Source organism: Puma concolor, chromosome A1, assembly GCF_028749965.1.
Source record: "Puma concolor isolate L17-30 chromosome A1, mPumCon1.1.hap2, whole genome shotgun sequence".
NCBI classification, from domain to species: Eukaryota; Metazoa; Chordata; class Mammalia; order Carnivora; family Felidae; genus Puma; species Puma concolor.
Genome location: NC_141667.1, coordinates 150,901,705 through 150,928,215, shown reverse-complemented (window position 1 = coordinate 150,928,215; position 26,511 = coordinate 150,901,705). Strand labels below are relative to the sequence as shown.

General features: G+C 41.6%; 1 protein-coding gene across 4 annotated transcripts in view; it reads left to right on the top strand.

Moving 5' to 3' along the window:
- The window catches only part of MAPK9 (mitogen-activated protein kinase 9), a 58,997-nt gene that overhangs the window by 2,588 nt on the left and 29,898 nt on the right, over positions 1-26,511 (top strand). For 3 of the 4 annotated variants that reach the window (XM_086706509.1, XM_086706505.1, XM_086706513.1), the window contains exons 2-3: positions 14,549-14,719; positions 26,094-26,223. In XM_086706509.1, coding sequence (XP_086562635.1) covers positions 14,598-14,719; positions 26,094-26,223 — 252 coding nt within the window. In that variant the 5' untranslated portion in view covers positions 14,549-14,597. Of the gene's footprint in view, positions 1-14,548; positions 14,720-15,143; positions 15,380-26,093; positions 26,224-26,511 lie in introns of those variants that run through there. The other variant, XM_086706523.1, reaches the window with a different exon arrangement.

The following is a 26,511-nucleotide window of genomic DNA, read 5'->3' as shown; positions in this document are numbered from 1 at the left end:
TCTGTGGGTTCAAGCTCCGAGCCTGGAGTCTGCTTCAGGTTCTGTGTTTCCCTCTCTCGCTCTGCCCCTCCCTACTCATGCTCTCTCTCTCTCTCTCTCTGCTCCTCCCTACTCATGCTCTGTCTCTCTCTCTCTCTCTCTCTCTCTTTCTCAAAAATAAAAACACTAAAAAAAATTTTTTTAAATAAAGCGTTCTTAATTTTCTGGATAAAGACAAAGGCCAGATGAAGCAATTAATAGTAAAGCAGTCATTTTTGTGATGCATAAAGTAGAACAGAAACCACATTTGGCAGCAGGACAGATATTTGTTATATACATATGTAGCTATACTTCACTACTAGTTAAGAAGGTGACATTTTTGGGGTGCCTGGGTGACTCAGTCAGTTAAGCATCCCTCTTCGGCTCAGGTCATGATCTCATGGTTCGTGAGTTCAAGCCCTGCATCAGGCTCTGTGCTGACAGCTCAGAGCCTGGAACCTGCTTCGGATTCTCTGTCTCCTCTCTGCGCCTCCCCCACTCGCGCCCTGACTCTCTCTCAAAAATAAGTAAACATTAAAAAAAAATTTTTTTTAATGTATAAAAAAAGAAGGTGACTTTTTAACATCATTTTCTTTAAGAATAATTAAATTCATACTTGACCTTTTGTGATTGTGTGAGCTAGTTTCAAGGTCAGTCTTTATTTTTACTGTTTATTATGAAAACTTTCAAACATATGCAAAATTAAACAATAGTATCCAGCTTCCACAGTTATCAGCTCCTGGCCCATCTTGTTTCACCCCAACCTCATCTACTTACACCCTCACACCCCCCACCCATGTTATTTTCAAGCAAATCCTAAATGTCATGTCATTCAATCCATGAATATTTCAATATATGTATCTAAAAGATAAGGACTCTTTTAAACTTGGAAATGCAATAATTCCTCAGTATAATCAAATAATCAGTCAATATTCAAATTTCCAGACATCCCATAAGTTTTATAGTTCTTTAACAGTTTGTTTATAGGAATCCGGATCTAGATAAGTTCCATCCGTTATGATTGGTTGATACATCTTTTAAGTTTCTTTTAATCTGTAGATTCCCCCTTTATTTCTCTTCTTCTGTCTTCCTTGTAGTTTATTTGTTGAAGCAGTTGGTTGTTCTATACCATTTCCATAGTTGGGATTACTGGCTGCATCTCTGCAGTGTAATTTAATGTGTTTCTCTGTATCTCCTGAAAATTCACAGTGGGATTAAGATGAGGCTTAATGCCCTAGAATCAGAATGCCCTCGGTGGGGTGCTGTCTTCCATCTTATTAAAAAAATTTTGTTTTTACTGTTTACTATTCATTTTTGAGAAAGAGAGAGTGAGAGAAGAAGGGGCAGAGAGAGAGGGAGACATAGAATCCAAAGCAGGCTCCAGGCTCCTAGCTGTCAGCACAGAGCCCAACTCAGGGCTCGAATTCACGAACCACGTGATCATGACCTGCGCTGAAGTCGGATGCTCAACTGACTCAGCCACCCAGACACCCCCATCTTCCATCTAGAAGCAGTTAAAGCTGGCTGGCTCATGCTGCGATGTTAGCAGCTATTGAGGCTCAGTGTCTAGACCCATTGATTCATTAGGGGTTCTATTATTTGGGAGGCAAGTTTATATATCTTTTGCACAACAAGAGCTCATTTTTTTTAGGCATTTGTGGTTTATTATTTTTTTAATCTTTATTTATTTTGGAGAGCGAGCGAGAGCAGGCGAGCAGGGGAGGGACAGAGAGAGAGAGACAGAAGATCTGAAGAAGGCTTCGCCCTATCAGTGCTAGGCTGGATTTGGGGCTCAAAACCATGAACCGTGAGATCGACCTGAGCTGAAGTCCACACTTAACAGCCTGAGCGACCCAGGTGCCCCTTATATTGGCCTTTGAATTGCCGTTTAAAATATTTTTAATTGACACCTCAAATCCTCTTTGGAAAACGTTGGTGTATAAATTAATAGGTATAAAAATAATGAGCAAGAGTAGTCACTGTTTTAACATAGGACTTTCCCATAACTAAGGAAGTTTGCTCAACATTTGAAGGTGAAATTCAACAAATTTGATTTTATTTAATTCATTTGGGCTTTTTTGTTTGTTGTTTTTTTGTTTGTTTGTTTTTTGGTCTCATAAAATAGTGTGCTCTCCCTCCCTGCCCCCAGCTAACTTTACATTAAAGTAAAAGACAGCAAAGACTATATACTCTGAAACTTTTCAGAAATAGTAAAACTAGATTCTAAGGATATGTAGTTACAAACAGGATAGTTGTTATTTCTTTCTTAAAAATGAGGCATTAATATTAATTCCCTTTATGTTAAATAGGTTCTTGCCTATTCTGAAATTAGAATTTGAAGTATTTTTATAAGTGAATTTTTTGGCTATTAGGAGAATGGACAGTGTGAACATATTTTAGAGGTATGCCAAAAGTTTGTCTTTCCATAGGCCAGGATAGGAGAAACTTGGGGATTTGTTTAAAAAACATTTTTATCTCCCCTCCCCCACAGAGATGCTAAGAGAAAGAATAATTGAGAGGGGCACCTGGGTGGCGCAGTCGGTTAAGCGTCCGACTTCAGCCAGGTCACGATCTCACGGTCCGTGAGTTCGAGCCCCACGTCAGGCTCTGGGCTGATGGCTCAGAGCCTGGAGCCTGTTTCCGATTCTGTGTCTCCCTCTCTCTCTGCCCCTCCCCCGTTCATGCTCTGTCTCTCTCTGTCCCAAAAATAAACGTTGAAAAAAAAATTTAAAAAAAAAAAAAAAAAGAAAGAATAATTGAGAAAGAATGACTGGCTTTTAAAATAACTTCCTTTAAAAATTATGTCAGTGTGTGTGTATATGTATAGTTGTACAGAACTGTGATTTAATTTGCTAGACTATTTAAGTATTTGTATATCTTAACCAATGCTGTCACTAGTTTGATTTTAGCATATCTAGTGCTAAATCTAGTGCGATTTAGCATAGGCCTGAACGTGCAGCCCACGTAATAAATCCACAAGCTCTGATTCTGTTTCATCAATTCTTAACTATGCTCTCAGAAACATAGCACACACATCCTATGAAGCAGATGTCTTCAAAAAATGTCCTGAAACATCATCTGCCGGTCACAGCCTAGAATGAAAAGTAAATTCTGTGCAGTTTGACCGAGATGCTCACCCACCATTGGCCATGTCATCAACTTTTGCATTTCCCAGATTTTAGTTCACATTTTCAGAATGCAAACGTTTATTTGGGGGAGCAGGAAACAGAATGGGTGTGGTAACACCTGTCCTAGTGTCACCTGACATTGAGACCTTGCCCTGTGCTGGGCACTGTGCTCACTGTCCCCTGAGGGTGATTCTATGCTTATCCCTGTTTTACAGATGTGTGTAATCGCTGGTCTGAGATCATCCAGATAAGTGGTAGCCTCTTTGCCCTCTGACCCCAGAGTCCTAATCTGTGTTTTTTTTTAACAGATATCTTTTACTATGCTATTATGTGTCACAATTAAATATCTAAAAAGAAAATACAGAAATCCTAATCTAGACAGCTATTTTGACAATTCTTGTAAAAATATACACTCTGAATCTTAAGTCTGTATACTGTAATTTAGAAGAGAGTAATACACATTTTTTTCTTTTTCCTTTTCGCTTCCTTCATTCATTTCTTTCCTACACCTAATCCCACTTTTGGCAACCACTAATCTGTTCTCTGGATTTATAAGGTTGGCAGTTTCATTTTGTTTTGTTTTTTATGTCCCACATATAAGAGAGATCACACGATGTTTGTCTTTCTCTATCCGACTTACTTCACTTAGCATAACACCCTTGAGGTCTGTCCATATTGTCACTGATGGTAAGATTTCCTTCTCTTTTAGGCTGATTAATATTCCATTGTGTATGTAGACCACCTCTTCTTTATCCACTCACCCACTGATGGACACTTAGGTTGTTTCCACGTCTTAGCTACTGTAACTAATCCTGCAGTGAGCATGCGGGCACAACTATCTTTTCAAGTTGCACAACTATCTTTTCAAGTTAGTTTTTGTTTGCTTTGGATAAATATCCAGAAGTGGAATTACTGGACCATATGGTAGTTCTATTTTTAACTTTCTGAGGAACCTCCATACTGTTTTCCTTAGTAGCTGCATCAGTTTGCATTCCCACTGACAGTGCCCAAGTGCCCCTTTCTCCACATCCTCACCAACACTTGCTATCTCTTGCCTTTTTGATTTTAGCCATTGTAACAGGCGTGAGGTGATAATCTCGTGGCTTTGATTTGTGTTTCCCTAATGATTAATGATACTGAACATCTTCTTATGTACCTGCTGGCCATCTGTATGTCTTCTTTGGAAAACTGTCTATTCAGATCTTCTGCCCATTTTTTAATATCAGATTGTTTGTTTGTTTTGCCATTGAGCTGTATGAGTTTTCTTACATATTTTGGATATTAGTCCCTTATCAGATACCTGATTTGCAAATATTTTTTTCCAGTTCCATAGTTTGCCTTTTATTTTGTTAATGGTTTCCTTTGCTGTGCAGAAGCTTTCTAGTTTGATGTAGCCCCTCTTGGTTTTTTGTTTTTGTTGCTTTTTGTATTTTTGTTTTTGTTGCTTTTACTTTTGGTGACAGATTACAAAAATCCTCATCAAGACCTATGTCAAGAAACTTACCGCCAATGTTTCCTTCTAGGAGTTTTGTGGTTTCAAGTCTTATGTTCAAGTCTTTAATCCGTTTTAACTTAGTTTTTGTGTATAGTGTAAGAGGGGTTGAGTTTTATTCTTTTGCATTTGGCTGTCCAGCTTTCCCACACCATTTATGGAAGAGACTGTCCTTTCCCCATTGTATATTATTGGCTCCTTTGTCACAAATTAATCAACCATATATATGTGGGTTTATTCTGAGCCCTCTGTTCTGTTCCATTGATCTATATGTCTGTTTTTTTTTAATATTCTTTTAAAAAAATTTTTTTAATGTTTATTTATTTTTGAGAGAGACAGAGACAGAACGCAAGCAGGGGAGGGGCAGAGAGAGAGGGAGACACAGAATCTGAAGCAGGCTCCAGGCTCCAAGCTGTCAGCACAGAGCCCGACGCGGGGCTCAAACTTACAAACTGTGAGATCGTGACCTGAGCCGAAGTTGGTCACCCAGCTGACTGAGCCACCCACGTGCCTCTGTATGTCTGTTTTTATGCCAATACCGTAGTGTCTTAATTACTATAGCTTTGTAATATTTAATTACTATACCTTTGAGATCAGGAAGCATGATGCCTCCAGCTGTGTTCTTTCTTAAAATTGCTTTGGCCATTCAGGGTCTTCTGTAGTTGCACACAAGTTTTAGAATTATTTGTTCTATTTCAGTGAAAAATGCCACTGGAATTTTGATAGGGATTGCATTGAATCTTTAAATTGCCTTAGGTAGTGTGGACATTTTAACAATATTGATTTTTCCAATCCATGAACACAGAATATCTTTCCATTTATTTGTGTCTTTAACTTTTTTCATTAACGTCTTTTGGTTTTCAATGTAAAGGTCTTTTACCTCCATGTTTAAATTTATTCCTGAGTAGTTTATTCTTTTTGATACAATTGTGAGAACATCATTTAATTTCTCTGACAGTTCATCAGCATATAAAAACACAAAATATTTTTGTGCATTAAGTTTGTATCCTGAACCATTATGAATTTGTTTATTCTAACAGTTTTTGATGGAGTCTGCCCAGGAGCCTGCCCTCCCACTTGAGAGTCCTCATGCTAACCACTGTACCACACTGCCCTACATTTATTCTTCTGCTTAGTTTTGCCTATAACAAATATTTACTGGGCACCCACTATGTAATTAGTAGAGGATTAGGAAATGAATCAGACGCATTTTCTGCCCTCAGGGACCTCACAGAGTAGAAGTAGAGGTAGACTTGCAATAAAATGAATATAGGTTGTGGTGCCAAAAACGGGGGCATGCCCAGCACAGCTTGAAGTTTCCTGTAGAGGAAAACTTTCAAGAGAAGCAGGTGCATGCACTAGATTTTGAAGGAAGATGAAGGTTGGCCAGGAGAACAAAATGGGGAGGAAAGTCATTTCAGGCAGATGGGACAGCTCGGGAAGAGGCGTGGAAGAGGCAGTATCTGGTGTGTCAGCTGGTCTCAGGTGATTCAGTATTGCCCAAGAGTGGGCCAGAGGTCCTGTGAACCCCTCTGCCTGCTAAAGATCAGAGTTTTACTCTCAAGGCAGTTGGTCACTATCCAAGAAATTTAAACAGAAGAGCAGTATGATCACTGCATACGTTCAACAAATCTCTTTTTTAATTCCTTATTTGGAAATAATTCTCCATTCATAAGAAATTGTAAAAATAGTACAGAGAGGTCCCATGCACCCTTCACCCAGTTTCCCCCATTGGTTGTCATTTACATACCCACAGTACAGTATCAAAGCCAGGGAAGTGGCATTGGTGCAGCGTATGGGTACAAATCTGTGTCCTTTTATCACATGGAGAGATTTGTACAAACACCACTACCACAGTCAAGATACAGAACTATTTCATTGTCCCAAAGTTCTCCCTTGTGCTACCCTTTATAACCACACCCCGCCCCCACTGCCCACCATTCATAACCCCTGGCAACCACTAATCTGTTCCACAGCTCTATAATTTTGTCATTTCAGAAATGTTGTGTATGGGCACCTGGGTGGCTTAGTTGCATAAGTGTCTGACTCCTGGTTTCGGCTCAGGTCATGATCTCACGGTCTGTGGGCTCAAGTCCTGCGTCAGGCTCTGTGCTGACAGTGCGGAGCCTGCTTGGGATTCTCTCTCTCCATCTCTCTGCCCCTCCCCCTCTCAAGCATGCATGCACACAACCACTCACGCACGCTCTCTCTCTCTCTCTCTCAAAATAAATAAACTGAAAAAAAAAAAAAAAAGAATGTTGTGTGAATGGAATTATACTGTATGGACCCTTTGAGATTGGCTTTTTTACTTAAGGATAATGCCCTGAAGATCCACCCAAGCTGTTGCATGTATCAGTAGTTGGTTCATTTCTACTACTGCCCCGTATTCCATGATATGGATGTACAGCACTTTGCCTAACTGTTAACCCACTGAAGGACACCTGGATTGTTTCCAGTTTTGAACTGTAGAAAATGTCACTGCTGTGAGCATTCATATAAAGGTTTTCCTGGGGAAATGCCGTGTGAATAGTGGTTTGGAGGTAGCAGGAATGGAGGCTGGGAGAACACTTGGGCGGTTGCCCCATCAAGGGAACACTTAGAACACCCCAACCAGAGCACTGGGAGTCGGGGCTGGGGAGGAGGAACAGACAGGCCCAGTGCCTCCAAGGGGCCCATGGGTTGGAATCCTCGACAGATCCTTCCTTAGGATCCACCCATGGATGATGTGATTACCAAACAACTAGTGGCTGTTCTTTATCATAGTAAGCAGTGTAGTTGAAGGACTGATGTCCAGAAGGATGGCTCTGAGATGTTGTAAGGTTCTTCATTATCAAAGAAAGATTGAGTTGTGCTCTGCCATTTTTATTAAGAATTAAAGAAGGGGGGAGGCGCCTGGATTGCTCTGTTTGTTGAGCGTCCGACTCTTGATTTCAGCTCAGGTCGTGATCTCAGGGTCATAAGATGAAGCCCTGTGTCAGGCTCTGCGCTGAGTGTGGAGCCTGCATAGGATTCTCTCTCTTCCTCTTCTCCTCTGTCCCTCCCGTGCTTACAAGCTCATTCACCCTATCTCTATCTCAAAAAAAAAAAAAAAAAAAAAGCAAGGAAAAAGAACAATTTGATTAAAAATTTCAACAAGTATTGAAGCTAAGAGAAGGATTGTGAAACTCTGCTTTTAACCAGAGCAGTCAATTAATTTAACTATTGCATGTCCTGGGTATTCTGTACCATTAGCGTAGTTAAAGATTTTCTTGAGGCTGTGGATGACTGATTCATTATCAGAAGAAAAATTGTCTTGGTAGAGTAAAGCCAGCAGGATGAAGCATCCAGTCCTGTGTTTTCTCCTGGCCTGGTCCTGACCAGCCCTTGGACACATCACTTCAGTTTCTAAATGCAGTTAGGGATGTTAATTAGAATGGAGTATTGGGAAGAACAAGAAGATTGTAGTCAGACACACCTAAATTCAGATCCAGGCTGCGCCACTTCCCAGCTGGGAATTTGGGCAACTTCCTCACTGTCTTCTAGCTCTCTTCCTTGTCTGCAGAGGGGGGACAGCACTGTTCACCTGACGAGCTGTTAGGGGGATGTTTATAACTGTGGAGCTCAGAGTCCGGCCTACTCTTCTGCCTCCAGTCTCGTCTGCCCCAAACCTTCCCGACTTTTAGGTCTTGGCTTTCCATTTCAAAGGTTTCATTTATTTTTTTCTTTTAATGTGAAATGTGTGTGTGACTAAAAAAAATAAAAATAAAAAACAACAGAAAGTTGTAATGGGAAGAGTCAAAGTCTCATTTCCCACTGTGTGTCTGTACTTGCTAGTATACTCGTGTGTGCGTGTGCATGTGTGTGGGGCTGTGAATATTCACATTTACTACAGGCACTTTTTTAATTAAAAAAAAAAATTTTTTTAATGTTTATTTTTTAAGAGAGCAAGAGAGAGGCAGAGCTCAAGCATGGGAGGGGCAGAGAGAGGGAGACAAAGAATTGGAAGCAGGCTCCATCCAGGCTCTGAGCTGTCAGCACAGAGCCTGATGCAGGGCTCAAACTCATGAACCATGAGATCATGACCTGAGCCAAAGTCAGACTCTTAACTGACTGAGCCACCCAGGTGCCCCTACCATACACACTATTTAACTTGCTTCATTTCCTTTGTTTCATCTTAAACATCATTCCTCATCAGTACACAAAGTCCCTGCATTATTTTTAATGGCTTTTTTGTGCTTTTATGCCATAGTTTACTCATTCCAAGTGTATGTTTTAGGTTATTTCTTGGTTTTTTGGGGTTTTTTTTTTTTTTGGTTTTTTTGTTTGTTTGTTTTGGCCTGTTATAAAAAGTGCTACAAACATTCTTGCACGAATGTCTTTGAACATTTGTACATATATATTTATCAGGTACACTTATAGAATTGTAGTGGCCAGGTTAGGAGTCATGTGCATTTAAAATTTTCATTAGATGTTACAGATTTTCCTCCCTAGAAATGTTTTGCCAACTTACAGGGCTCACCAGCATGTATGAGAATGCCTGTTCCCTCACACCTGGGTTGATACTGTGCACAAACTTGCACTCAGGTCTTGACTCGTCCTGGAAACCTTCCTTTATATCCATGTCCCACTCACACACTCCCTCTGCTCACTCACTGGCTGCTATCCCCACACCGCCCTTGGGCCCACTTCTACGTCTGCCCCTACGACACACTTCCCAGTAGTGTGACAATTATGCTCTTGGCGGTTTGAGGGAATGGACTGTCTTGTTAGTGCTCTCTCAACAATCCCTACCTTGTGCTTGGTGCATAGGAGGCCCTCATGAGATATTGGGAGATCTCAGTGAATGGTAGCCGATGTCCCCACAAGACTTGGACGTAAATAGTATATTTACAGTAGTTGAACTGCTTATATTTAAAGGATTCTAGAGTTAGAGAATTTTTTTTAATATAAAGCTGTTTTGAAATTTTTATTTATTTTTTTTATTTTAAGTTGGCTCCATGCCCAATGTGGGGCTTAAACCACCCTGAGATCAAGAGTCATGTGCTCTACTGACTGAGCCAGCCAGGCACCCCTAGAGAATTTTTTTTTAAAGGCATTTCTTATTCTAAACTCCAAACAAAGTAGGAACATCCCTCCTACCCAACGTTTCTCTGTAGAGTGGGTAGATTTTACTCTAGAATCCTGGAGGGGATTCTATAAGGGTCTTCAGTCTTAGACAAATAGGGATTTTAGTAAGTTTTTTAAAATTTTTATTTATTTTGAGAGAGAGAGAGGGAGATGCAAGGGGAGAGGGAGAGAGAAAATCCCAAGCAGGCTCCATGCTGTCAGCACAAAGCCCAATGCGGGACTCGGACTCAGGAACCATGAGATCATGACCTAAACAGGAACCAAAAGCTGAATATTCAACCAACTGAGCTACCCAGGCGCCCCCAGACAAATAGGGATTTTAGATTAGAGCCTTTCATTCAACCAGGATTCATTGAAGCAGCATGGTAAAGTGGGAAGGGTGTGGACGTGAGCCAGATGGCTTCATCAAAGGCTGTGCTGACTCCTTCCCCCTGGGCTCTGCCCACCAGCCTCAGATCTGAAGAACCCAAGGAGCAGAGTGTGTCCCCCTAGAAGCTTTCTCAGTGGATCATTGGTGGGCATTGGACATTTCCTTAAGTTTATCGACATGTGAGAGGGAAGAAAGCCCCTCCCTGCTTTTGAGGGGCTACCAGCCTTGGGGGAGGGAGACATGGGCAGACCTGCAGAAACTGAGTAACAGCACAGCCTGGCCGGGGCTGCACAGCACAGAGCAGCGTGGGCAGAGACGGGGTCCCACTGCTTGGAGCCGAGGTACAGAACCAGCACCCACTGGTGAGGGAAGTGAAGGCAGTGCCTGTACCTCAGTGTGTTGATAATGTGGTTGTACAAAGAATTCTTCTATAGTACTTCCCAATTTGTAAACTGTTTTCTAAAACCCAGCTGACATCCATTCTGTTGAAATATAATCTCAACAGTTGATTTCATTAATAGCTAAATTACTTGGCTTTCTTGTGTGCTTTCTCATGTTCACAAAGCCCAAGTTTGATGGAGAAGATGGCTTTGACAGCTTCTCACTTAGGTAGCTTTTTCTGCCTACTAAAGGCAACTTATTTTAATTTAAAAATTACTTTAGGGGCGCCTGGGTGGCTCAGTCGGTTAAGAATCTGACTTTGGCTCAGGTCATGATCTCACGGTTGGTGAGTTTGAGCCCCACATCAGGCTCCTCACTGACAGTGCAGAGCCTACTTGGGATTCCCTCTCTCTCCCTCTGCCTCTCTCTTCTCTTCTCTCTCTCTCTCTCTCAAAATAAATAAATAAACTTTAAAAAAATTAAAAATTACTTTAAATCTTGAGATGAAAATATGTTAATTCTCTAATCTAATGATGTGACATTCTCCCCAAATTCACAAAAGCTAACCTAATCGTGTGCCAGTCAAAGTATAGGTTACAACAGCTGTAGCAGAGAGAGAGTTCCAGAGTTGCTCAACAAGGTTGAGATTAGTTTGTACCAGCCTGAGTATGGGCAGGTGGACCAGAATGGGGGGCAGCTCTGGGCCACAAGGTCATTCAGGACTCTGGCCAGTGGGCAGCTCTACCAGCTTCAACATGTGACTGCCATCTCTGGGTCTGTGACAGCTGTTCCCCCAGCCAGCAGCAAGGGAGAAAGATAAGTTGCACAGCAAGCAGCTTTTGAAAGAGAGAGAGAGAGAGAGAGGAAGGAAGGAAGATAAGATGGATGGATGGGTGGATGGATGGATGGATGGATGTTGAAATGGCACACATCACTCTGCTTACATCTCATCAGCCAAAAGTTGGTCATCTGGCCACACCTGGCTGCCAAAAAGCAGCCAGATGTCCTCTCTAGTTGGGCAGCCATTTGTCCAGCTCACATAGGGAGGCTTCTGTTCCTGAAACAAAGGAGGGAGGATCTGGAGGATGTCAGCAGCCTGTGGCTGTCATGCTGCCTGTCTCTCAGGCACTGCAGACTTACCTGTCTGAAGCCAGATTTGCAGACTGCATGCGTCTCCTGCCCACCTCCAGCTGCTTCACCCGCGTTCCTCCTCATCTTCTCCTGGGCAGCACAGGTCATGCACATTCTTCCTCCATGCCGTGCATTTACTTCTTTTCCCCATCCGCCACAACCCTGCCATGTTTTGCTGGGCCTCCCTGCCTTCAGTCCTGCCCACCCCAGTCCATCCCTTTCACAGCTTCCTGAATGACCCCTCAGCAAAGCAAGCCAGAGCACATGCCTCTCTGCTTTGATGGCTCCACAGCCCTCGGGCCCAGGTCCAGATGGCTCCCAGCAGCTTCCAGGGCCCATGGTGATCTGGCCTGGTTTCCTCTCTCCAGCTTCTTTCCCCCACTGCCCAGCAAAACTAACTCTTAAATGACTTCTCACATTCAGAATGCACCTCCACCTCTCTGCACATGCTCTCTCTCTTCCCCACAGCTCAGAGCCTTCTCTGTCCTTCTCGGTTTAGGGATCTCCTTGCATCGGGGCTCTTCCTGAACATGCCCGCAGTTTGCACTCTCTGTGAGCTCATCAAGGGCAGGCACACTGGCTGTTCCTGCACAGGACTTTGTCCACAGTGGTGTCAGGAAGTGCTTTTTGAATGACTGGCAGTGCAGGTGTATTCCAGTAAGGCAAAGAAACAGCAGGTTGTAATGGCTACCTGCCTTTTCACCTAGTCCATCTCTGAACCTTTGCACTTGTACCCCAAGAGCCAGTTTGAGCAATTCACCATTTCTGAGCACAGTCAGCTCGAGCTCTGTACCTCTGCTGTCTGTCTCTGGCAGATCCAGATGCAACCTCCTCCATGAAGCTCTCCTTGTCTTCTGCACCCCTGCCAAAGGGTAGGACCTCTTTTGCCTTGGTTTACTTTTTGCTTATGCCCTTATGTTATTATAACTTGTGTTGCAACTTGTGTTACAGTATTCCCCCAACTAGCTGCTTTAAGACGAACTGATCTTGCTTTATCACCTATGTTACTTACCACTTCTTATACAAAAGCACCCCATAAACGTTGAGTTGAATTGTCTCAGCCCCATAAAAACTGTAAAAAAATAATAATCTCTAGAAATAGATATTCCTTCAGATGTCAGTAAAATGAAGCAGCCTCGTCAGGGAATCATTAGGTACTGAATTATGGGTCAGAGCAGCAAAAGTTTATTGAATGCTTCTATTGTGGTCCTGTCCCCAGCAGTGTGAGATGCCACAGTAAGCAACACAGACCTGCCCTCACCGCCCTGGAGCTTAGGGCCCCCTCCTCACCGCAGCGTGGCTCAGCCAGGCTGTTTAGCTCACAGTGTAGCAGGGGCTGATCATCCCACTGTAGGTTGTCATGAGCAGTGTGTTGGTTCATCTAATGCAGTGCTGGCCTCCCGGAGGCACTCCCCAGCCTGTGTACAGCACATTCAATCACAGTTGCTGGTGGTACTAAGAGCTGTGCCTCAGCCACTGCCCTGAGAATGGTTAAAAGAGGGGGAGGGGTGCCTGGATGGCTCAGTCAGTTGGGCATCTGACTCTTGATTTTGGCTCAGGTCATGATCTCGTGGGTTCATGGGTTTGAGCCCCTAGTCGAGCTCCATGCTGAGCATGGAGCCTGCTTGGGATTCTCTCTCTCTGCCCCTCCCTTACTTGCTCTCTGTATCTTTCCCAAAATTAATAAAAATAAACTTTAAAAAGATGAGGGGGGGAGCGGGGGTGAAGCAGTGGTCAGTTGGAGAAGCTATTCATTTGATTTAAATTCTTTGTTTAGGCTTGTTATTCATGAATTTATTTCCATGTTTAATGGAAATTCTAGGCATCTCTGTATTGAAATACAAATCATCACTCCAGAGAACTTAGCAGGTAGGCATTAAATATTAGATGGTAGAACAAACAGGAATTTGCTGAAGCTGTAGAATAAAATTTAAATTCCATGTTTTTAAATAGTATATAATGTTTACCCCTATGATTTTATTGTTGGCTTTTTAATTTTTTTAAAAAGAGCAAAAGAAATAGTTTTATGACTTCTAAATAAACATCTTCAGACAAGAGCCAGGGATCCAAATCAGTGTAACTGCTGATTTGTGTTTGGTTGTTTTCTATATAAAATCACATAGGCTCTTGCGTGGTGGGGATCTCAGCCTACTGCCTAAGCCACCAAAAGGTGGCTGCCTAAACCACCAGTTTATACTAGTTTATCATGAATAATTGTCAGAGCATCCATGTTAATGACTATAGGTTACAATGGTTCTCTGTCTACAACTGTCTGTATTGAGCCCACCAGTGATGTGGGGTTTGGGGAATGTGGGGCCTCAACGTGTGCAGTGGGCATGCATGGCCACACACCCATGTCTCCAGGCCCAGCACCCCAATGTTCCATCACTTCCTCCTTTTACAATCTAGATATATAGTAGGACTTGCTTTCTGCTCCATCATTTCACCTGAATTTGTGGACTTACAAGAAGACTGGCCCACTTGTGTTTTCTGCAGGAACTGTAGACAGAATCCCTTGGAAACCTCTCCCCAGTGCCTTCATCCCTGGTTGAGGCAGCCCGGCATAAGCTAGCTCCAAAGGAGGCGAGCTGATGAGAATCACTCAGTGACATAATCCTGTCATGGCTAGCAAAAATGGACAAATAAAAGAAGGGCTGTTAGTTTCTAGTCCGCTCCCTTAAAACATGGTCATGTGGGGCCTCAATGTTCCTTCCTTTCATGATGGTCTTGTGCCTCTGAAATGTCGTTGCATTTTTTTGTTTGTTTGTTTTGCACTTTGCTTAAGTTCAGAACTTGGTCCAACCAACTTTATCAACTTACAGCCACGTTGTCTTACATGCCAATAAACTTGCAACCCTATGAAGTGAGGTGTGCCTGTATCATCTCAGAAAGAGTGCATGTTCATTCTGTTTCTCTTTTAAGGAACCGGACCACTGTACCAGCTCTTTGGAATATTCTATGATACTACATCATGAGTGACAGTAAATGTGATAGTCAGTTTTACAGTGTGCAAGTGGCAGACTCAACTTTCACTGTCCTGAAACGTTACCAGCAGTTGAAACCAATTGGCTCTGGAGCCCAAGGGATTGTTTGGTAAGTATGCTCTGTTTCAATAGCATGGACTGAGTTTTTGTCATAATAAAAACCCAATAAAATGAAGTTGTCAGAACTTAGAAACGCTGATGATTAAAAAAAAATACTCTTTTCTTTGCAATAGGTTTTTGAACTATATCAGATCAAGCTCTTGCTCTAGTTATATGTAGTCATATTGTAGGATACAGACCTCAATTCTTAGAATGCTGCATAAATTTATAGTTTGCGATTTTTCTTTTTTTCCCTTTGTTTTTTTTCTTTTCTTTTCTTTTTTTTTTTTTTTTCCATTTCCCTGTCATTAGATACTAGAGTAATAGGTATGACAGTGAGTTGTAACAGAAATTTGGAGTTTTATTCATTTCTTCATCCTGGCCACCTTTCCCCTCTCCCCCTTTTATCCCCAATCACTCCTATTCATTTCTAGGCGCCGTCACTGCAGTGCCTTGCCCTTCATTGGCAGGATGAGGCCAGTCAGTGTCATTATCACCCCATGGATTAACCAGGAAGGGCTGCTGTGTGAGGGGTTGGGCTGGCCGTCTCTTCCTTGGTGTCTCACTTCAACCATGTGTCCAGCCCGTCAGAACCGTTGGTCTGACCCTGAACCTTAGTCTCTTGCATGGTAAGACAGTCAGCTGCCGCGACATCACCGGCCAGCTAAAGGTAAAGTCTTTCACGTGTTTTCTAGACTACAGTTATCAGCGCTTCCCAAACTTTTCAACCCATAGTTTTCTGGGCAAGGCTTTTCTTTTCTTTTCTTTTTTCTTTTTCTTTTTTCTTTTTTGGGTCAATAAAAACAAGGTTGTCTTTGCATCTAAAATAAACTGTGTTGGAGCTAAATATCCACTGTTTACAACTTGTAGGCAGAGGGGATTCAAGATAAAAGAGAACTAACTCTTCTAGATGTTCTGGCAGGGGGGCTTAATGTTCTCATTAGAGATTTTGAGTCTAGAGACCCAGCACTTTGTAATTGATCCTCGGTTATGGAGACCTGAGATCCGGGAAGTCCTTCCCATTGTTCCCTTTAGCCTAGGTGGTTGGAGCCCTGGGAGCTAAGAGGAAATGACATTCAGAACTTCACAGAAAAACTAATGTAGGAGAAGGGGCTGTTTGGGAGGAATGCCCAGTCTGGGTCTAAAATAAGGGTGATCTTAATTTCCAAAAGATAACACACTGTATTGCTATTTAAGTCCATTGTGCCAAGAGAAGTTTTAAAGTCATTGGATGGTTCAAGTGAGGACACTTTGAAATGTATAAAAAGTTCTAGACAATAAAACATTCTTTTGGTTTATAATCCATCTCTTACTTGGAATTGCATAGTAATTTGATACAGGTAATTTGGCAAGGCTGATATTAACAACATTTAATGTAATAACCACATTGAGAATCAACCTCTCAATATGGTTCATAAGTAATTCTAAATAAAGTTCATGAGTAAAAAAAGTTCATAAGTAATTGCAAAATGGAAGGTTTTGTAAATGGGAGGCAGTTAAAATTAATGACTTCATTACAGCATGTAAATAACAGTAAAATCACATGTTACTTTATAAAATACCATTTTGCAGAGATTGGTTTTGACTTCCAGGTTGTATACGCTACTTTTCATCTTTAATTTTTACAGACATGTTTAATAATGAAATTATTCATCACAGATGTGTATTTTTTATTAAAAAATTTTCAGTTTTTAAACAAAAGTTCCTAATATGCCATTATAAGCTAAACCTCATCTGAGAAAGCAGTGGCAGAATTATAGTATGGAAAGTTCTGAATTAAAAAAAAATTTTTTTTGACTCAGGGCCCAGAAATAAACCCATACATTTATGGCCAGTTGATTTTGGAAAAGTTCTCCATGGTCATCCATTGGGGAAAGAGCAGTCTCTTCAACAGATCGTGCTGGGGCAAGTGTATGTCCACATGCAGAAGGCACGTCATGCGTTGGACCCTTGCTTCACATTGTGTAGAAGGTTAACTCAAAATAAATCATTGACCTAAACGTAAGTGCTGGAAGCATAAACTCCTAAAAGAAAACCAGGGAAGCTTCATGACTTTGGATTCTTAGAAATGACACCAAAAACATGAGCAACAAAAGAACAAATTGGACTCCATCAAAATTTAAAACTTTGGTGCATCAAAGGACACTGTCAACAGAATGAAGAAACCACCCACAAAATGGGGAAATGTTTGCAAATCATATATCTGGTAAGCGTCTAGTATCCGGAATGTATAAAGAACTCTTACAACTTTAAAAAGACAACCCAATTAAAAAAACAAAACAAAACAAAAAAAAAAAACACAGCCGAAGGACTTGAATAGAATTTCCCCAGAGGGGATATATAAATAGATAATAAGCACATGCAGAGGTGCTCAGCATTAGTCATTTGGGAAATGAAATCAAAACCACAGTGAGTTACAACTTCATACCCACTAGAATGGCCATGATCAACACAACAGAAAATAAAAAATGTTGGCAAGGATGTGAAGAAGTTAGAAGCCTCATGCATCGCTGGTGAGAATGTAAGATGCTGCGGCCTCTTGTGGAGAACAGTTTGACGGATCCTCAACGCAGAATTACCACGTGACCCAGTAACTACTCCTAGGTATATACCCCAAAGAATTAAAATCCATTGTACCAACAAAAACTTACACAAATGCTTTGTACACTGTAACAAAGGTGTACACAGATGCTTGTAGCAGCAGTATTCGCAGTAGCCAGAAGGTAGCCCAAATGTCCATCAGGAGATGATGAATAGATGCACAAATTGTGTTCTGTGCACACATATGGTTTGATTCATAAAAGGACCAAAGCCCTGACACGTGCTACAACATGGATGATCCTCAAGAGCACGCTAAGTGAAAGAAGCCAGACGTTTATATGAGATGTCTAGAGTAGGTGGGTGCCTGGAGGCAGATGCAGACTGGTGGTTAGCAGAGGCAGGGGGGACGGGGGGATGGGACACAGCTGCTTACAGGGTATGGGCTTTCCCTTTGTGTTGACGGAAATCTTTTGGAATGATACAGAGCTGGTGTCCGCACAACATCCTGAATAGACTGAATGCCACTGAATCATTCACTTTCAACTGGTTAATTTTGTGTGTCTGTGAATCTCACCTCAAATATTTTCTTTAAAAAAAGAAAGCAAATTGGAGGGATGCCTGGGTCACTCAGCCTTGATCTCAGCGTTGTGAGTTCAAGCCCCACATTGGGCGTGAAGTCTACTTTAAAAAAAAAAAAGCAAACCGGAAGGTGCCTTACAGCAAGGCTATTTTATCATTTTGTCATTTGGATATTTAACTCCTGATACTAAAGCATTGTATGTAATGGTATTTTTACACTGTACAGTGTGTAAAATATGTTGTCATTTCCCCATAGTAGCTTGACTTCTATATTGACAGAATCTTAATAGTAAAGTCACTTAAATCTTAATGTTTTCCTTTACATGATTTCATGACAATTTTGTTAATACTTGTGGGAGCAGCTTTTATCCCACATGCAGAAAGGTAGGCAGAAAGAAGTACATGAGGGCTAAAACCCTGACGCTGTTCTAAATCTCATCTCTTGCAAATCCCTATTTCCATTAGCCTGAGTTTTGATTCTAAGGCAAGATCAAAGGCTGGGTTTTTGTTGTTTTCTGCTGAAGTGAGAAGTCATTACTTGGAACTAATTAAGCTTAATTAATTAATTAAAACTTGATGAGCCCATGCGCAGCTAACAGTTTATTTCACAATCTTCGATGTCACTATTCACTTACCTTTGTAACGCAGACGGTTACTTGTTACCAAACCAAAGCCTGTTGGGCTAACTTCACAGGATGCATGGAGAAGGGGTTAGTTAACTTGATTCAGATGACTGATGTCTTCTGGTAGAGATGTGTGTACAGCTGTGAAAATCTTTCTTGGGCTTCTGGGATGTTTCATCTGTTGGCCTTCAAATGAAGTGCTATCCTGGGAGCTGGGCCCATAGTTGGAGACCTGCCTTCTGTTATCATGTCATTGCTCCTTTCTCCCAGAGTCTGTGTGGCCTTGCTGTTGGCCAGGCGGGTGGGTGACTGACTGCTCCTCGCCTTGCCGGTGGGTTGAGGCTTTGGGGTCCCCTTGAGCCACAACAATGGTGATCCTCAGAATGAGAGAGTACTTCCCCTGTGATACCCCCTCCACCCCATCTTCTGAGTATTTTTTCCCAGATCTGTTTTGCACAGCATCGTGGGTATTGGCATTCTGCTTTGAGGGCCTCAAAAGAAAAGTGTTCAGTATGCGGTGCAAGGAGAGGGTCTTTCACCCTCTCCTAGAAACTACTAACTACCGTTAGTTAGAAACTACTAACAGTGCCAGTCAGGCCCCTTTCTTTCCTCCAGTGACAGAAGGGTCCGAGTGTCCCCCACCATCAAGCCCTAACTTCTAGATAACTGGTTCTCTGCAGCCGTTCTTTCCCTGCAAACATGACCATTACTTTTGTCCCCACTGCATGTGGGGATTGGATTGTCCTCAGAAGCCCACCAGTCTTTAAGACACTGTCACTGGTCTTTCAAGACTAATCTCATCTATGAAACATCCCCAGCTAATCTCAGCTCACATTTAGAATAAAGCCTCCTCTCTGGTTGAACCAAATGCTTCATTGATGTGCACACCACGTGAGCGCGCGCACACACACACACACACACACTTCAGAACTAGAAGATAATAGATTTGTGTTTTAAACCAAATTTGTGGTAATTTGGTACAACAGCAATAGGAAACTAACAGAGGCATGTGTGTTCTTACATTTTTGAAAATAAAATGTAGTAGCAATAGTGCATGGTTTGCAAAACTTGTTAATCATCTGTGTAAACTAGAGCTTTATGAAGACCTAGGGACTAGGGTGCAGCGAAACCAAAGTGCAGGTACTGGTCTGGGATTAAGTGGAAGAGGTGGGACCAGAGGAAAACATTCTGCCTCTTAATTTTGAATAGCTTTTGCAATTGCCTCTTGTTTCCATATTTTTGTTCATTAAAAATGTTAGTGAAATAGGGGTGCCTGGGTGGCTCAGTTGGTTAAGCATCCGACTCTTGACTTCAGCTAGGGTCGTGATCTCACAGTTTATGAGATCGAGCCCCACGTTGGACTCCACACTGTCAAGCATAGAGCCTGCTTGGTATTCTCTCTTTCCCTCTCTGTCTCTCTGCCCCTGCCCTGCTTTCTCTCTCTCTGTCAAAATAAACATTTTAAAAATGTTAATTAAATAAATTAGGAAGTAAGTTTTGAAATGTTTATCACTTTGAATCATTCATAAATGTCAACTATATTATTTCATAAAATTAAGTAACTGCAAGATTTTGTTGAAGCTGTAGCGGGGGAAAAGTGTGTACATTTCTTTCTTATCTGTTCAGTTTTTCTTTCTCCTAAAATCTCAAGTTGTTCAGCCAAAATAGTGAGAATTATCTGTTTTATGGAACACTTGCATGAAGTTTTTAACTTAAAAAAAAAAAAGTTTAATGTTAGATCTGGCAGACCCTAGAAGTCACAGTTACAACCTGAGCATTAAATGGTTAGTCTAGCCTTTACTCCTTTATCTTTCTAGTTCTGTTCACCCATGAATGTCAGCCTCTTCTTACACTGTTTTATTTTCTCTCCACTAGTATGAGTAAATAAACATATAACGTCTGTAACAAAATTTCTGCGATAAAGAAGATTTATAGTGTAAAGCACAGGAAGCCTGTGATGTGGGAAAACTGAGCTCCAAGACCGGCTCTGATCCACACACTCGTAGTTCTTTGTGACCTTGAACAAATCCTTGGGTCTTTGTATGTCTTAACAGTCTCACCTCTAAAGTGAGCAGTTTTAGAGCTTCTGTATTAGAATGATGGATCAGATACCCAACAAAGCAGGAGGGCACTGACAGTAGTCAGTGGGATGAGAGCTTTTAACACATTTCTGAAATGTAAGAAGTAATTGGAAACTTGATGCAGATAAACAGAGCAGGGGAAGTGAGAATAAGTAGCTGAGACATTTGCAGTGAGGAAGAGAACCTATCTAGAGTAAAACCCCAAAGAGGCTGTAGGTGTAGGGATGACAGAGACAGAAAACGAAGGTGAAACAAGTGCCCAGAAATAGGGATGTTAATTAAAAGTGTGTCTATGAAACAGTTGTGCTAGTTGGCTACCAACATCTGCCTGCCATCCCCGTGCTCAGCATCTGCGCCTAGAGAGCAAGTAGGTGAGTGAAGAATTACTAGGCTAGGATCTGGGGATGGACAGAATCCTAGTAGGGGAAGCCCAAAATTTGGGGCTCCTTCCCCTGAGGACATTTGAGAATTCTAGAGTGCATAGCTGAGAGATTGAGTAATACTTTGGATTGCCTTGGGTGACCAGCAGATTGGAGCCCAGGGTCCTATAAGGGGCCAGGTGAACTTTTTGCCTTGAACTGGGACCAAAAAAGGACTGCACCCAAGAAGTTAAAAATGAACCCGAAAGAAAATGTTAAAAAAAAATTTTTTTTTAAAGGGGGGAGGGGGTGCCTGGGTGGCTCAGTCACTTGAGCGTCCAGCTTTGGCTCAGGTCATGATCTCACAGTTCGTGGGTTTGAGCCCTGCGTCGGGCTCTGTGCCGGCAGCTCAGAGCCTGGAGCCTGCTTCGGATTCTGTGTCTCCCTCTCTCTGTGCCCCTCCCCCACTCCCGCTCTCTCTCTGTCCCTCAGAAATGAATAAATGTTAAAAAAAATTTAAAAAAAAAAGAATGAACCTGAAAGAAATGGACCCTTGCAGGCACTGCCACTCAGCCTCAAATCACCTCATTTGCTGAACTTGAAGTGAACCCAAATTGCTAGTGCCCCCCACCAGGTGCCCAGCAGAAGTGAATTTAAATTCTAGATATCAAGCTATTTCTAGATAGCAAGCAGTTTTGCAAATGCGAGGCCCCACACACCATCACAAATGACTTGTCACACAGGAGAATAGACAACATGCATGTGACCCAGCACAAACAGAAAAGAAACAGATCCACAGGGGATATTAGTGTTATTGGATCCAAACTTTAAATAGCTATGGCATTGTGTTCAGGATGGTAAAAGGCAAGATGAAAAATTTTTGGTAGAAAAGTGGAGACTTAAAAAAACTGAATTGAAATTCTAGAACTGTAAGATATAGAAATTAAATTATGAAGTTAATGGATGGGTTTAATGGCATATTAGATATAACCAAAGAGAAATTTAGTGATCTGAAAGGTGGGTCAGGAAAAAAAAAAAAAAAATTCAGTGGAGCACCTGGGTAGCTCAGTCGGTTGAGCGTCTGACTTCAGCTCAAGTCGTGATCTCATGGCTCATGAGTTCAAGCCCTGCGTCAGGCTCTGAGCTGAGCCTGTTTTGGATTCTATGTCTCCTTCTCTCTCTGCCCCTCCTCCGGCTCACACTCTGTCTCTCCAAAAAACTAAATAAACACTAAAAAAAATTTCAGAATGAAGCCTGGAGAGACAAAAGGGTAGAAAAATACAGAAGAGAGGATGTTTTCATTTTCTATGGCTGCATAATAAGTTACCACAAACTTGGTGTTTTAAAGCAACACCCATTTATGATTTCATACTTCTCATAGGTCAGAAATCTGCATGGGCTTGCCCGGGTTCTTGCCCAACATCTCATGAGGCTGAAATCAAGATGTTGGCTGGACTGTGCTCTTATCTGGAGGCTCCAGGAAAGAATGTGCTTCTGAGCACATTCGCAGGACCCAGTTGCTTGCAGCTGTAGGTCTGAGGTCCCCATCCCTCGCTGTCTGTCAGCCAAAGGCCATTGTGCTCGTAGGGGCTCCTGCATTCCTTCTCACATGGCCCCCTCCACCTTAAAGACAGCAGTGGCACGTCTAATCCTTCTCAGGATAAAAATCTCTCAGACTTTCCCCTCTTTCCACCAGCCAGAGCAAACTCTGCTTCTAAAGAGCTGTCGTGGGACACCTGGATGGCTTGGTTAGCATCTGACTTCAGCGAAGGTCATGATCTCATGGTTTGTGAGTTCGAGCCCCACATCAGGCTATGCACTGACAGCTTGGAGCTTGGAGCCTGCTTCGGATTCTGTATCTCCCTCTCTCTCTGCCCCTCCTCCACTCATGCTCTATCTCAGTCTCCCTCAAAGATAAATAAACATTAAAAAAAAGGGGGGGGGGTCTGTTGTGATTAGATTAGACCCCATCTCCCATTTGTTAATGAGTATGCTTAGCCCCGTTTATAGAACACAGGGTCAGCATACATAAAAACCAAATGCCTAGAAATTGGTACAGCAAAACACTTTGACAATGCTTCGGCGTTCCTACTCTTGGCTATCTACTCATCAGAAATGCATGTATAAGGGACCCAGAGCCATGTGTGAGAATGTTTATGACCATGTTTCTTATAATTGCTAGCAAACTGAAAATAACTGAAGTATACATCAACGTTATGTCATGTAGTCATGCAAAGGAATATTATAGTAATGACACAGAATGAATTCTAGCTACACACAACAACAGGTGAGTCTCCCAGATGTAATGTTGAGTGAAAGAAGTCAGACACAAATGGTTTAAAAAAACAGACAAAAATAAGCCATGGGGGTGGGAGGGGGAGGGAGCTTGAAGATGCATGTTTAGCTGGTAAAAGCAAGGAGGTGATGATCATAAAAATCAGAATGAGTTATCATCTTTGGGGACAGGAGGGATAGTGATTAATAAGGGGAGGCTTTGGGGATGCTGACGAAACATGATTCTTTGTGACACATCATTGAACTGAGGAACAGGAAGAGAAGCAAAGGGATGAAAATGAGACAAGCAACATTGGAAATCCGTGGAGTTCCAAAAGAAAGCTGATTTTGAAGTCAGAAGACAAACTATCAGTCAAGGCTGAGGGCAGAACAAGATCATTTATCTTCCATGGACTCTTTCTGAAGCAATTCCTTGAGGATGTACTCCACCAAGAAAGAGAATACAGGAACATATATGACCAGAAGCATGGAGACCAGTGAAAAGAAGTCCCAAGGTGGTGGCTTTACAGCAGGCCGTGAAAGAAACTCCAAGAAAACATATCTTCAAAAAAATGGAATAGACCTTAAACAATAGCTCATGTGAGCAAGGTGGGAGGCACGGGGGATAGACTTTAGAAAGGGATATTTTTCTTCTCTTAAAAAGAAAAAATGCTGGGGTGCCTGGGTGGCTTAGTCGGGTAAGCATCCGACTCGGGCTTAGGTCATGATCTCATAGTTCATGGGTTCGAACCCCACGTCGGGCTCTGTACTGATGGCTCAGAGCCTAGAACCTGCTTCGGGTTCTGTGTCTTCCTCTCTCTCTGCCCCTCCCCCTCTCATGCTCCATCTCTCTCTCTCTCTCTCTCAAAAATAAATAAATATTTAAAAAAAAAAAGAAAAAATGCTTATTGGAAACTTATGGTGGAACAGCTAGAAGAAGTCATGGCCTAAAGTGTCAAACAGCTTTAAAAAGACATGATGTTTGAGCAACTGATGGGATGTAAGAAAAGAAAATCCATCTGACTTTGATGCCAGAAACAATCTCATTCCCTTGTGAGTGACAAGAAGGGTCATGTGATCCTTGGAAAATGAACTGTCATCCTGGCTCTGCTGTTAGAGACATTTGCGTGTGCATGCATACATACTCTGTGTGTCTTGGCTTTCAACTTGTAGACACATCCGAAAGAAGACACACGGAAGACGTAGTTGTAGAGACCGAACAGATATGTTCTCTAGCTTGACCATTCGAGACAGAAGTTTGGAGGAGGGGAAAGAGAGTAGAGCCCTGAAGGCAAAAGAGATGGAAGGTGATGGTCTTATCTTACATACTGGGAGTCCAGAGGCTCCCTTGAAGTTTGATGGAACAAGAATTTTAGGCACGTTGTTTCCAGTTACAAAGGTAACCAAGGGAAAAGTTCAAAATGACGTGAGAGCAAAAAGCTGGGAAGAGTTGGGGGTTTCAAGTAAGTGGTTAAATCTTCAGTTTGGCGGAGTAGACAGACAATTTCTGAAGTTGATACATGAGGAAACGGTAATAAAAGTATATTCATCTGGAGTTGAGAAGTGACCACAAGAATTAAAACCAGGAAAAATCGAAGGGGGTTGCTCCTGCAGTTCAAACTACTAGTGGGGAAGTAGGTGTCTGCTCAGAGGCTCAGAATTAGTCCATTTGGCTCATTTGGGACAAAAACTTTTGAGATCAAGAAAGGTGTGTCTGTTTTCAAGTTCTTAACACTGAAAAATATATGTAGGTACAAATGCCCATGTATATATATACATTAATTATCTGTTGCACAATAGATTTATCTTTAACATTTCATAATTCATATGAATGATGCATTTCCATATGGGCATGTGGATTTACGTATGTGTATACGTGTACACATAATGTGAACTGAATTAAAGAGAAACAATTACAAAGCCACGTGAAGTTTCTAATCATTAACCAAATGCTACCACGGACAGCCTTCAATTTAAAACCCATTCAATTAAGTTAGGGCTGTTGGCAAAAAAAAAAAAAAAAAAAAAAAAAAAAAAAAAAAAAAATTAATAGAAGTGTATAAGTGGAAACAATGTTACAAACTGAATAGAGTAAATAGAAACAGTGTTTTAAATGGTGCTTCAGTTCTGAGGTGGTCTTTGGCAGCTTTTAACCTCTGATGTACTATTAGTACTAATTTGTATAAAATGTACCATCAGGCTACTCAATTCTCCCTATTTTCTGGAGGAAAAGGAACTATAAATTTCAACTGGGAACTTGAGATGCCAGAAACACAGCCTCTGCAGGATTTTATTCTTACTATAACAGTACAAGGAGTTATTTCTAGTAGAATTTTATATATAGTAATTGCTTACATTAGCGGTTTTGTATCTTGAGGATTTACAATGAGCTGAGATCTTGGCTTCTGTTTTCTCTTTAGATTTTTTTGTCTGGGAAAAACACAATCAAAACTTATATTTATTATATTCTTCTCATGATCGCAACCATTTCCTCCACCATGATACTCCAGAATATACTTCTATTTTATTCTGTGATAACCAGTGACCCTCCCGCCCCAACTTATTGGCATATTTAAACTGAAGACTTCGTTTCTTGACTGGTCTTACATCCTGTGTATTGAATTACTTGGTTCCGAATATAATGATATCAACTAATATGATGAGAAGTCAGTGTGCAAAGAATCGTTGAATCCCATCCTAACTGTAGCTGCCCTGTCTGTACCTCTGCAGAGCAGTGAGTCCGTCCCACATTCTCAGACAACTTACCTTGGTCTTGACGTGTAGAAGTACCTTGAGTAGAAACAAGCAGAAAGAGATTTCCTTATTTGTTACTTATTTAAAAAGATAATGCCTTGAATGTACATTCTACATTGCAGTATTTTCCAGAATCATCCTAATGGGTTCCTTATTATATTTCCTAATTATAGTGCTGCTTTTGATACAGTTCTTGGGATAAATGTTGCAGTCAAGAAACTAAGCCGTCCTTTTCAGAATCAAACCCATGCAAAGAGAGCTTATCGTGAACTCGTCCTCTTAAAATGTGTCAATCATAAAAATGTAAGTTATGTCTATGTTTTCTCCATATAATGTTGTCCATAATGGGATAATCTTCTGGGTCTTTGGATATATGTTGGGTTTAGACTTAGGGTAAACTGCTAATAACAGTAACCATTTAAATGGTTATATTTTATTTATAAAATTCTTTTTTTAAATAACTTTTTAAAGTTTATTTGTTTTGAGAGAGACAGCATGAGTGGGCCAGGGCCAGAAGGAGAGGAAGAGAGAGAATCCCAAGCAGGCTCTGCATTGGCAACACAGAGCCCCATGTGGGGCTTGAACCCATGA